Here is a 13,768-nt window from a genome sequence, read left to right on the forward strand (position 1 = left end):
CCTCGATCCACCCAGGGGGTGCGTGATTGGTGCAGTGTCAATCTGCCCGGGAGGTGCGCAATTGGCGTGGCCTCAATCCACCCAGGGGGTGCTTGATCGGTGCAGTGTAGATCCACCCAGGGTGTGTGCAACATCAATCTGCCCGGGGGGGGGGGGGGAATTTTGTCACCCCTCCCTCAGGGATGACACCCAGGGCGGGCTGCACCCACCACGCTCCACCTCTGCTCCTCCTTTCACCCTAATGGACCCTAATGCACCCCCTGTCAGTGACAAACTCTGAAGTTGCACCTCCTAAGAAGGAAGCTGCCTGATTGTCAGGAGCCAGAGTCAGGGACAGGTCAGAAATAAAACACCTGGGGTCAGTGCAGTTAACTCTTTATTAAAAGGAACCGAACAGCACAGGCCTAGTGATCACAGCAACTCTTCCCAGTAGGTCTTACCCCAATGCAGCAGTGGCAAGGACAGGAATGTTGTATTTGCAGACTCCTGTACACAGCGGAAGGATGAGCAGTACGTGCCACATACTTTACTTTATTTACACTTCAATGCTGAGAGATTACAAACATGCATCTTGCCTGTGCGAGAGCAGAGAAGCAACTCCTCTCCTCGGAAACAAAGAACACCGAGAGAACAGTGAAAAACAGGAAACCAGTGTACGTCACATCCAGTCTCCCATTCCCGTGGGAAACCCAACAGTACTCTGACTGTGGAATGCAAAACATTGTCCCGTGACAAGCACTTCGCTGCACAGTGAAGGAAGCAGAAACCAACATCAAGGTCCTCAACTTCCCACCTGCAGCAGCCTAAAGCTCCATCCTCTTGTCTCTGTTGCTCCATTCTCTTCATTTCTCTGTGTGTCTGGGACACCAGGGAAAAGGGTAGCTGGTCGCAGCAGCAGGTGGACTCTGTCTCCTGGCCCCCCCTCTCTGTCTCCTGGCCCTCCTCCTCTCCTGCCTCCGAGTCTGGACTGCCCTCTGCCACAGCCTCTTCCCGCTCACTAAACCCTGTTGCCTCTTCAGCTTCCCACACTTCCTTCCCCCAACTTTGCTTCCTCTGAACTCTCACTGTAGCCCCATCACCAACCCCCCCTTGGGGGGTTCCCCAATTGTCACCTCCCACCACTCCTCTGCACACAGCCAGACCATGACATTGATGATGCTCAAACTGCTCCATCTAACTCAGTATTGTCTCTACCCCAACGGCTCCCCAACGTTTCCCTCCACGGACCACTAGAAAATTGCTGTGGGTCTTGGCCGACCGCTTAATGATATTTCTGCTTGCCATAGCAATGGTAATGCACTGTGCTAGATGTTGTAGGCTTTTTAATGGAACTCTATGGGATTCAAGTCCTAACGCGATAAAATGCCATCAGAGAAATAAAAAAGCAATAAAAAGACAATTAAAAACAATATGCATATTTATAACGTGGGCATCCACGGAGCTGAAACTCCTGGGTCCCTCGACTGCAATCCAGGAACCTAAGCTTCACAAACACTTCAAGTTTCCTTATTTTCCAGGGACAACCCGGGATTTACAGAAACCGTCCTGGTTTCTGATTTGATCCTGAAATCTCCCGCTTTCCCTTAGGACGTCTCTATTTTCATCAGAGAATTGTTGGAGGGTATGTGACCACGGCTCTACAGAGTTTCAGGGTGGGAGTCCTTCCAAGGCCTGCTTGGAGACTGAACCCGGCGACGTTTCGCACGCACAGCTGCTTCGCCAGCGCTCAGCGTTGGACTCGCCTTTTTGCGCCAACGAGGGAAGTCCTTGGCGCGATCCAAAAGCACCCGCCTCGCTGGCTCCCTCGTGGTGCCTGGCAAAACTTCTCCGGCCAGTTCGCTCTCCCTCCCCCGCCCCAATGTTGCCTTTTTTCCTTTTGCGGGGGCTCCCTCTGCAGCTCTTGTTGGCTCGCCCCCACCCCAGCCATGTGCTCCTGCCGCCTCCGCCGCTCCTACTACCCAGCCAAGCGCGCATCCGCTGCAAAACTCCACCTAACAACACTGCATTGCAATCTCCTCCTCCAGGCGAGGAAGGGAGCCAGTAAGTAGCCAGCCCCCACCCGCGCCCCCACCCCACCCGGAGCTCAACCCCCGCCCCCTTTCCCTACCACGTATAGCCGATCCCCCCTCTCTCCCCCACCCCTCCCTCGGAGCACACACACCCCTCTTCCAAGGCAAGGTGCCCCCACTGAAGTTTGAGATCAGCTGTTCGAGGAGAGTCTGCGCTTCCTTCTCCGTCTAGCTTGCGCCTCCTGCCGCCGCCGCCGCCGCTTGCGGTTGCTGCATTCAAATGGGATGATCTCCCCCACCCTCCCACTCCCACCAGCCATGCGGCTGCAGCTCCCACCAGCCAGCAGTGGGTGACTTTCCCCCCCTCCTCTCCATCGTCTGCTCTCTCCTGGTGTCTTCTCTCCCCCCCCCCCGGCTGCCACGCGCACATCTCGAGCTGGGCTCGCCCCTCGGTGGCTGCTGAGTTTGGTGGCGGTGCAGGAACGGTGATGGGTCGCTTGAACGCCTTCTCCAAACGCATTCGCAGGGCGGAAGCAGCGGCAGTGGCTGTCTGGCTCTCAGGCGAGGCTTGACTGAGTGACTGGCTGGCGAGATTCCCTGGCAGCCTGAGATCTGCATCTGGCTGGACGATGCATTCACGTGTGCGCCAGCCCAGCGTGTAATGCTGCAGTGGGCACGCTCAGCAGCGCCCAAAGGAGCATCTGCAAAAAAAAAAAAAAAAAGGGACGGGTGAGAAGACCAGCCAACTGCTGCTGGAGCGCGTATAAAACCAGGCAGCGCCTTGGATCTGACTTCCTCCGTTCTCCAGCAGGCGATTTCGACTCCTTCTCAAATTGTACCAAAGCTCATTCCACGGCTGCTTCCTTTGCCACTTGCTCTCCAGGGCAAAGCCCACTCTGCCTTGTTTTCACGTGTAGCTTATCTTTGCCTGGCAACCACTAGTTCTCTCTCCCTCCTTACACACACACTCCCAGCGGCGCAGACTCCCCCTGATCTGAAATTAATTTGTTTGTTTGGTTGCAGCACCGAGCCAGCTAAAGGTTAGGATTTCATTTAGCCTTTTCCCCATCCTGGTGCAAAGGAAGCGATGAAATTTCCAATTGAGACTCCAAGGAAACAGGTGAACTGGGATCCTCAAGGTTGGTGTTGCTTTCTCACTCGTTTTTTGTTTGTGTTTTAAATTATCTTCTTTGCCCATCTTCCTAACTGGGATTGTTATTCCTCCTACCTAATGAATGGGAGAAAGGAGACAGCTTTGGCTGTGATTTGGACCGGAGGCTTTGTTATTGACCCTCCTCTCCCTGCTGACTCCTGTCTTGGAAAATGGTCAACATTGCTATGATCTTTCTGGAGTGCAGAGTGGGAGGGAGAGAAACTTGTCCAACTGAAAAACAAAACAAAACCCAAGAGCCAGAAAAGCAAACATGATGTTGCCTCTTGCTCCCCCACTCTCCAATTATCACCCTCCCCCCCCCCCCGTACACTATTTTAGTCTTCTGGATGAAAACTTGTCTTGGTTGGATAAGGTCCTGGAGATCCTTATATTTTGTTTGCGAGATTCCTTTGTTGCTTCTGGGGATCATTGTCTCCCGTAAAAGGGGCGGTGGAGGCTGAGAGTGAGCATCCGCTGTCCACTTTGGTGCCCTCAATGTCAAATGTCTCTTAGCAGCTTGGTGGGTGGGATAAAAAGTGAATGCGGTAAGACTCCTATTGGGATTGCAGTCATAAAGGCATGGTAAATAACAAAGCTTGACAAGACCTTCAGCTGTTGGGTCGTCACCCTGTTAACAACTGAGTTAGCACTTCTGCCTTGGTGGGTGGGTGGATTAACTCTGTGTTTAAGCGGAGGCTGTGTTGTGAGAAGACTGTTTGGGTGGGTGATGGTATAGCACACAAGGCTCGCGTACGTGTCACTGCTGTGGCTTTCTGTACAACAGTCGGAGTTGTTGAGCACAGGGGTACACACAAATGCTTGTTTCCAGCAATCTGTAGCATGTATTGATTGTGAAATAAATGCCCAGTAGCATCCTTTTGGTTTATTCTTCTTCTTGGGAGTGTGGTACATATTTATCTGGGTGTAAGGATCCGTTTAGGTTTTGGAACCAGTTGAAAATGCATGTCCACAAACTTGAATAGAAATATTCTAACAGTTCAGTGTTGGTGATGCATGTCAGATTTATATGTTTTCCAAAGGACTTGGTTCAGCTCCTTCCTTTCCCTGCTCACCTCATTCTTTGTGCTCTAAAATGTGCATGTACTGGGGAGAAATATCCAATTCAGTGCTGACTTCATGCATGGCTATGTCTTTAATAGCATGACAACTGAATTATGGAAATATCCCAGACACTTGGATTTCACCAAGGATACGTGCAGAAGAAGTGTGCTTGCCTCTACCTTTCAGAGAATGATTTATTGCCATCATGAAAATGATGACGATTCTGAAATCTTTATTGTGTGACAGCTGGGAGAATGGCTGTCATGCGATTCATTTTTTTTATTAAAAAGTTTGATGTTTCTCCAGTCTAAAAATAAATAAATTGGGCATTGCATGATTACTGTGGTGAGAATAGGCAGTGGTGCTTATGCATGTGGCCAGAGCCAGATATTTAATCAGCTGTGAAGGACGTGATTCTTCGTTCCCAACAGGTGGCTGGCTCCAGTTCACCAATTGGCCTGAGATGTTCAAATCTTCAAGTGACAGCCAGCCAGTTAGTTCAAATGCTGGGATTTGTTTCTCCTGGGTGATGTGCTACTGTGCTGACATCACATATTAGTCATAAAGTAACGCCAAGTAGATTAAACTTCAGCTATGTTGCAGACACTAGGGCTAGAACAACTTTGGCTGTACTTTTAATATCATGGGATCCACTTTTCTATATGTTTGCCCAAGAGTGCTGTTGTGAGATTGAAAGGTCTGCTGCCACCCGAGCCAGTCCTGTGCCTTGGGTCCTTACCACCTGTTTGTCACCCTCAGTCTCACCCATGGTGACCACAATGCACCTGAAGTGAATTTGTAGGGCATTAGAGCAGTGGTTCTGTGACCTGGAACCATGCATGGTGTGAAAGGAGATGATGGTGTCATTTTGCTGATGCTAAGCAGGTCTGAGTATGGTCAGTAGCTGGATGGGAGACTGCCTGGGAGACATGTTTGCCACCTCAGATTCCACAATGGGAGAAAAGGTGGGCTATAAATATTAAGGTTGTTATTTTCATTATTAGCAAATGAATAATAATAGTAAAAACAAAAACAAAAACAACAACAACTTATGGTCATATAGTAATAATATGGTATTGTATTCATATATCTCAGTACTCTTGAGAGTCAGCATGGTATAGAGCTTAGAGTGCTGAATTAAGACTGGGGAGACACAGATTCAAATTTCCACTTGAATATGAATGGGTGATTGGGGGCCAGACACCTACCTCACAGTGTTGTTGTGAGGATAAAATGGGGGGCACCATTTAGATTTCTTTAAGCTCAATGAAGGAAAGGCAGAATATAATTGTAATTAGTAAATAAAAATAATAACTACATTATCTTGAATTATACCCTCTGTTTTCTCCACTAGGGATCCCTTTAGTTGAAAACATGGGCCAATTCAGACTGAAAGTTCCAAGCTGCCACTGGTAACCTATCCTTCAGCAGGGAGCACCCCTTCTCCCCAGATTGTGAGCATAGCAGGATCTGGGAATATGAGATCTCTTGAGCACATGGTCCTGTCTAGATGTAATTATTGGACGATTTGCTGTCAGAAGGTTATGGTGGCTTGATTTCAATGTGCAGTTTCCCTCTCATAGCAAACACATTCTTTGCAAATGCTCCTGGCTTGCATTAAAACAGTGCAGATGACCTCTCTCTCCATTACACATTTGCCTTGGGTGCATCAAAGATAATTCAATGTACAAAGGGTTGGATCCAGAGTTCCCATGAGAAGAACTCTGCTCATGAGATGCTCTCAAAGGAGGAAGGGTGTGGGTGAGGAGGCAGTTTTTGGCAGTTCCTTCTTCCATTTATGGCCATCTCTGCCCACTAAAAAAACTGCTGGGGTGAGGCAGTGAGTGACCTTCTGGAACAGAGTGTGACAGGCAAAGGTGAATTGGAGAAAATTGTTGCTGTCCACTTCAGTGCTGGCCTCTCTTGAGGCAAGGTGAGGCGACCTCAGGCAGCAGATTCCACTAGGGCAGCAGATCTCAATGTTGATCTCTCCTTGTTTCTGATGAAGAGCTTCCCTGATCCCTTCTTTGGTGCAGACAGGAGCACCATTTTGGGGTCAGCCTCAGGTGCCAAAATGTCTTGAGCCAGCCCTGCTCTCCTTCCTCCAGAAGTGGAAGGCTGCTAGATATCAGTCCCTTCTGTGAACAGAAGGAAAATCCTGGATTTCACTCAAAGAATTAATAAAATAAACAAATGAAACCAATAGGAAACTTTCAACACACAACTACATTGGTTTATCCTTTTTTTTAAGGTGGGGGGAATGCCTGAATTACTGAATGACTTATTCACAATGTATTTTAATGCCTTATATTGAGGTAGGGGTCATATAATATAGTTTCCTTAATACCATTGAAAGGAACTGGTATTCTGGACCTGTGATGGGCAGTATCATCCACCTATCATCTGTTGTTTTTTAAAAATGTGAACTGCTTTGAGAACCATTATTATTATTATTATTATTATTATTATTATTATTATTAATTTAATTTATATACTGCCCAATACCTGGAAATCTCAGGACTGTTCACAGAACATTATGGCTGAAAAGTGGTATAAAAATATGGTTAATAAGTACATTATATGACAAAATGTAGGGGATGGTATCACTTGGTACCGTAACCTTGCACAATTACTAAGATAGACACTTAGAATTTCAAACTTCATGATCACTTATATGTGAGAGATTGGATGAGTATTTGGAAGAATAGAATACTGTAACCCTGACCATGAATCCAATCTAAGAGGTCTGGCAGATTGCTTATTTGTTTGTTTATGTGCATTTTAGTGTTCATGGCTATAAACTGTGGGGTAATAATCATTATCTGAAGAATGGGGGGTGGGCAATGATAAACATAATAGCCAACTGTTAAGTGATTTCACGTCTGACATGGATTGCATGCATTGCAAGGTAACTACAGTGCTAAAAACAACTTCAAAAGTCTGCCAGTTCTCTGGATTTCTACCTACATTACTTTTCTGAGTGTATGTGTTGTGAAATGTCTCTTAAGATGTGTGCCTTGTGATTGGCAAGTGACTAAATGTGTGCCTGACTCCTGGGATGAGTTCCGATCACCCTAGCTTTTAATGTGATGAATGATGTTTGCTTGAAGTTTTTAATCCACAAATATATCCAATATTTCAAACTCTTACACTCGGTAGCTGTCATTGAGACAATAACTCCCATTTGTTTGAATTATCACTCTGCAAAGTAGTTGTTGACAGATTGAATCTATACCCGGGGGGGGGGGGGGGAACTCAACCATTCTCATGGAAGAACCTGTTCCAAACACAGCTTTGTTTCCCGCTTTCTTCGCACAAGTGTGAACAATGTACAGTGGTATCTTGGGTTACATACGCTTCAGGTTACATACGCTTCAAGTTACACACTCCACTAAGCCAGTAATAATGCTTCAGGTTAAGAACTTTGCTTCAGGATAAGAATAGAAATCGTGCTCTGGCGGCGCAGCGGCAGCAGGAGGCCCCATTAGCTAAAGTGGGGCTTCAGGTTAAGAACAGTTTCAGGTTAAGTATGGACCTCCGGAACGAATTAAGTACTTAACCTGAGGTACCACTGTACTATGTAGGTTTGGAACTTGTGAAACTTAGAAATGGCAAGTTCTGTTGTGCTCCCTGTTGAACACACATGCTCTGAGTGATAAGTGAAATGGCCTCGAGAGCACCATGTATAAGACAAGCGTTGATAGTAATTGCAGAGCTGCTCAATTCACTTGAATGGAATCAGCAGGAGCATAAGACGATGAAGTAATGAGGAAAAACTAGATAGATTGGCAGAGATGCTGGAGAATCATTAGCAAACTTTGCGGGACTAATTTTACGGTGCTTATCCGCAGCTCAGTGTTTTGAACTTCTGTAGTGTTATAGTTGTGTAGCCTGAGAGAGAGTGCAAGCTCTCCACAGTTGCCACGGTAACACTAGTCATTTGGGCCTGTCTTTGTTGGGGAGAATGTGCGCAAGCTCTTCAGCCTTAAAAGAGAACTTTGTGAGATCTGAACACCTCTAGAGTTTCTCACCAACTGAGCTTGGATCTTTATGATGTATTGCCTTTTGCTTTTGACAGGCTTTTTGAGATACAAGATATAGAGAGCCTCAAATGGAACCTGACACATCTCCACAGAGGACTATAGCTTATGAGAAACTACACACCCACCCACCCACCCTTAAATTTCTTTAGCTGGGGCAGAAATTCTCAGATTCTCAAAAAAAACCCCAACCCCACCAAAAACACAAAACCACCCAGTGAAACTACTGTGTGAAGAATTTGAGGAGAATTTGTGGCCTAAGAAAGAAGAGAAGGCAGTGAGGCAGCAGAGATACTATAAATGACCAAGCATACAAAAACAAAACAGGATTCCAATGAATTGTGGAGACCTGCCATATTCACCCAAAACACTTTCCCCATTATGTGTAATTGTGTGTAGGAAATCTGACCCTGCCTGCCACCAGCATGTGGCCCCTGGAAAGTTGCCCAGAAGGAAATGTGGCCCTTAGCCTGGACAAGATTTATCACTTCTGAACCACATCAGTGCCAAGTGCTGTATGTAGAAGATGGAACAACTCCGCCCCCCCAGCTTGCCTACCTAGGTTTGTAATTTTAGGAGGCATGTAATTTTAGCATACAATTTTAACGTGATTTCAGTAAGTATAATAACTTTTAAATGACTGGTTTTGTTCTATATTTTAACTATTTTAATGTAATTTGTTTTTAATATTCGCTTTTATTGGTGCTTTGGTGCTTTTAAGGAAAATCTTGGATTGTCTTTTGTAAACTGTTTAGAGGTCTTTCATTTGAGAAAGCGGTATATTCTGGCAGGTGTTAAAAACTGATTTTATAGTTTTCAGTCTTTTTCAGTCTTATCGTATTAATTCTCCTGTACACTGCAAATTGATTAAGTGGAATGCAAATTGTTGACCTAAGATAAATAAATAATATACATTTTGTTAAATAAAAGAATACATAAATAAATACGCCTTGGCGAGGGTTTACAATCAAGCATAGTTTGGTTTTTTTATTAAAAAAATGTAAATGTCAGTTAAAACAAAGAAAAATAGCCAGAGCTTGATTATAAGAAGTGTGGGTGAGAGAGAGAGAGAGAGAGAGAGAGAGAGAGAAAGAGAAAGAGAAAAAAAAGAGAGAAAGAGAGAGAGAGAGAGATTCACGGGTGATATTGAGGCTAGTTGACAGGGAAGGACTCTTGGGAACTGTTGGTGGTTAAACTGTGTTAATCCTGGGCTGCAGTTTAAATGATAAATATCACACTTTATACTGTTGCCACATATGGATGAGAGAGGTCCACTCATTGATTTATGGATAGTCCCTGAATAGTCTCTCATTTCCATGCATTGCCACCAATAAGCACTTTTGTGTCTCTTCTACAGAAGGAGGGGAGAGTGAGAAATCACATGCCATCGGACACACCTTGATTTACTATGAATTAGAAGATACTCTCATATATACTTATTTCCCTGTAGAGATGTACAAGATGTGCTAAGTCAACACTGCTTCATGATGCTCGCAGTCCTAATTTAGCCTAATATTGTTGCTGATTTATTTTTACAGCAGCTACATATAACTAAGCCTTGTCCAAGCCTTTATTCAAACCACATTGGTCTCATTGCGATCAATAGCCAGTCAGCCGGTAGTTCCTCTGTATTGCAACCACCAATTCAGGTTGTCACAATTGAGCCACTAAATTGACAGTTTGTTACAGGCAATGTTGGGGTCCACACATTCACCTGGAAGCCCGAAAAGATGCTCAGGTCACTGGCATTATCAGAGGGACTAATGAAAAAATCATGGTTAGCTGCTTCCACTTTAACTCCTCCAAGATTCATGGTGACTACTCTATAGTTTGGGGAGCTCATAATACAACGACACCTTCCTTGCCATGAGATGTTCTTTCTTGTCAGAGATATCTAAAAGGTAAAGGTACCCCTGCCCATACGGGCCAGTCTTGACAGACTCTGGGGTTGTGCGCCCATCTCACTTAAGAGGCCAGGGGCCAGCGCTGTCCGGAGACACTTCCAGGTCACGTGGCCAGCGTGACATCGCTGCTCTGGCGAGCCAGAGCCGCACACGGAAACGCCGTTTACCTTCCCGCTGGTAAGCGGTCCCTATTTATCTACTTGCACCCGGAGGTGCTTTCGAACTGCTAGGTTGGCAGGCGCTGGGACCGAGCAGCGGGAGCACACCCCGCCGCAGGGATTCGAACCGCCGACCTTTCGATCGGCAAGTCCTAGGCGCTGAGGCTTTAACCCACAGCGCCACCTGCGTCCCTTCGTCAGAGATATCTACCCTTCAGCAAATCAGTCCTTGAGAAATAGTGTCATCTACAAATTGGATGAGTACCCCCCTTAATCCCTTCATCCAAGTCTTTTATGAAGACACAGAGCAATAATGGGCCCAGGACAGAACCCTGTGGCACCCCACATACCACTTTTTTCCCAGGATAATACTTCCCAGGAAGTCATTCATTAATGAAATAAATAATAAAAGAGTAATGATAGTAGCAGAAAGCTGGGACTTTGGTGGAGCCCTTTGACAAAGTCCATGTATTGCTCACTGTCCTTTAGTAGAGCAGCAACAGAGTGATTGAAATCTATATTAGTGGAAAAGGATCTGGAACTGATTCCACGATTTTCCGTACTTCACAGTCATGGGGCTAGACGTGACCCCTCACCTTCTTTTTCTACATTTCCTGCTGAAAGCATGGAGCTGCCCCTCAAAAATGGGTTGGGTGAATCTTATAAAGATGCTTTGTTGTGGTGAAGCAACAATTAGCACTACTATAGCAACACAACCCCACAGGACCTGCTTGCTGTTTCACGCAACAGGTATAAAACAATGAGATTTGCTGCAGCCGCAGAGTTCATATCCCCGAAGAACTGACTCAGCCCTTCTCTTTCCTAGGAAGATAAATAGGAAGTTATGCAGTTTGCTATAAGGAGATCTCTGGAACAAGACCTTAAAAAAAGTGGGTATGCTTTATTTTCCTGTGTGCTCCTTGAAGAGTAATGTGAGGAAGGAAATTTAATTATATTCCCCATTGGGAGGGGGTTTAAATCTGTGCCTTAAAGAGAGCATACAAGACGGATTCAGTTGCACCATAAATGCGCGGAACATGAAAACGTTTTTTTAAAAAGAAAGCTTTAGAGGTCATGTAATTGATGTTTGGGTCAGCAGGAAGCTGCAGGCGTTACACTTTGGAGTTATTTGGACAAGCTTTCGCCATCCTTTTCACGGTGGATGTAAGAATGGCTGCCATCAATTGTCTTTATATCGAAGGCACCTTCTGAAATGCCCTTGGGGTGAAAAAACAAATTAACCTTGTGAATGATTTTATCCTGATTGCAGTGACTGGACCCCCCCCAAAAAATAATAATATGGGGAATGGGGAGCAGCATAAACAAGAAGCTGCTCAAAGGGCACTGCCCATGAAATCCAAGCCACATATAAACTGCTCTGTGTGGGTTGATGTGTACTCATGATATGGCAGATTCATTGTGTTGCTGCAAAGCGTGTTCTCCCTAACAGAGAGCACGTGTTGCGGTTGGGGAACAGGCCACCCTATGGTGACTAGGCAAATTTGGCAAGGAACCCGAGCCCTTAAGGGTTAAAATGGGTTACTGGGGATTTTTGAGTGTTTCCAATTTGGAGGAGGGGTCAGAGGCTTTAAGTATTGGGGCCAGACGCTGGGGCGTCCTCTTGGCCGTTCTCTGTAGGTGTGATCAGTATGTGCCTCCTTTGTTTAGAAGTCAAGATGCTGTGGCTTGTGTCTGATGGGGTTCTGAATGGGCAAAAACCAAGAGGGCAGGACTGAGATTGGGGGGGTGGGAGTGGCGGGGGAGGGCAGGGTGTGGTGATAGGTTTGCACAAAAAGGTAGAATGAAAAATATTAACCATTACTCCACTGTATCCAGTTTATGATAAATAAAATTGGCATTAGGTTAGTTTTATGGATCCAATATGTTTGAAGGGAGAACCACTTGCCTAAGTGGAAAGGCACAAAAGAGGAGTCTTGAGAAATGCTGGACTCTACTTGTTTGTAACTCAATAACTTCCTTGACCATTGGGCTATCGCAATGAAATGTGGTGCTTAAGTTCAGGATTCAATCCTTTGTTTCAAGCTAGAACACGGGCTAGAACACCTGTTTTCAGAGGGTTGGAAATATGCAACACAACATAATGTACTATGTCTCTTGAGCGCTGAGATATTTTAGTATGTTTATGACATGATTCTCAGTTTTAAAGTTAAATTTACAGGAAGCACTAGCTGCTTCCAGTGATTTGTAAATAGGTCTTTTTGCCCAGACTTTCCTTGGCCCATAAAATTGAACCCTGTTATTACTTAATTTCAGCTATTGTCTGTTTTTATAATTCTTAACTGTGTTTCATAATGTATCTCGGTTTTTATGATTCAGCTTTAATGTTTTTAGGTTGTCTTTTGTATATAGGGCTTGGTGATTTTTAAAAAATATTAAGCTGTTTAGAAATACTTTTAAACAAACATACATACAAAGTACATTGAAGCGTGTTATTTAAACAAAGCTGCTTGAATATTGTGCTTACCTAAAACAGTAGAGGAACACATGGAATTGGACTCAAGAAATGTGTTTTGATTATTCCCTGTAATGGATGTGCAGAAGTCCTGGTAAGACATTCATTCTGTATGTTTCTGCACCTATTGCTAAAGCCTCTTCTTTTTTTGCTGATCCTTTTTTTTTTTGGTCACTTATCTATGACCAAACATTTCAAAATATGGTTACTATGTAGAGTATGATGTGTGGAGCACTTGCATGAAGAAGAAACGAAGGAGAATTCTAAGCCCACAATTCAATAAGTTTCATCAAGTTTCAGAAGGCTTGAAGCATTCATAAGGCAATGTGTGTAATCATGGTTTAGAGGACAGGAATGTGACCTTTTTGTGACAAACGGGGACCCTGAGACCCCCATTATTGATTTAAGATAGCAGAGTCTGATATCTGAATGATTTCAAAGTTATTACTATTCATAGCTGCTGGCAGAAACAGGGAAGGGAAACTTTCACAGGTGGCAAACATTACTGACTGTACTTAACTAAATGGGAAAAAGGCACATCAGGGTTGCAGGGTCTCGTGGAAATGCACTGATACACTGGTGTATTAGGCTGAGCAAGAAAGTGGGGAAAGGAACTAGTGGACAGTGAAACTAGCAGAGCAAGTGTTAGAGGCACTCTGTGCATGCTTGCGATCTAAATAGACACTGGACACAGGCAGAAAGGTAAGGTAAATGTCATGGGTTTTGGATGGAACATCTGGTGACTATTTCAACAATCAGAAAAGGGAAATGTCATCATTTTGAAGCTCTTCATGAACATGTAACCAGGGTGAGCTCATGGCGGTAAGGACTCTGGGGTGTTTCTTCTAAACTAGAGTGGCGCTAGGGAAGGAGTTGTCGTCGCGGCACTCCTTGGTGTGTGGAGTGCCGCAGGGCGCAGTCCTTTCCCCGATGCTTTTCACTATCTTTATGTGCCTCCTTGCCCAGATT

The 13,768-nt window shown here is 45.1% G+C and overlaps 1 protein-coding gene and 1 long non-coding RNA gene across 3 annotated transcripts in view; both read left to right on the top strand.

The window, feature by feature from the left end:
• The first annotated feature begins 1,948 nt into the window (after window positions 1-1,948).
• The window catches only part of KCNK10 (potassium two pore domain channel subfamily K member 10), a 73,213-nt gene continuing 61,393 nt past the window's right edge, over window positions 1,949-13,768 (top strand). The window contains exons 1-2 of one of the 2 annotated variants that reach the window (XM_083735109.1): window positions 1,949-2,040; window positions 3,033-3,148. In XM_083735109.1, the coding sequence (XP_083591235.1) occupies window positions 3,097-3,148 (52 nt within the window). In that variant the 5' untranslated portion in view covers window positions 1,949-2,040; window positions 3,033-3,096. Of the gene's footprint in view, window positions 2,041-2,138; window positions 3,149-13,768 lie in introns of those variants that run through there. The other variant, XM_083735108.1, reaches the window with a different exon arrangement.
• LOC310844815 lies at window positions 4,825-5,723 on the top strand. Its single transcript, XR_014564337.1, has 2 exons — window positions 4,825-5,189; window positions 5,579-5,723. It is a non-coding gene; the product is annotated as an uncharacterized lncRNA (long non-coding RNA).

This window comes from Podarcis gaigeae (genome assembly GCF_964106915.1).
Source record: "Podarcis gaigeae genome assembly, chromosome: 1".
Lineage (NCBI taxonomy): Eukaryota > Metazoa > Chordata > Lepidosauria > Squamata > Lacertidae > Podarcis > Podarcis gaigeae.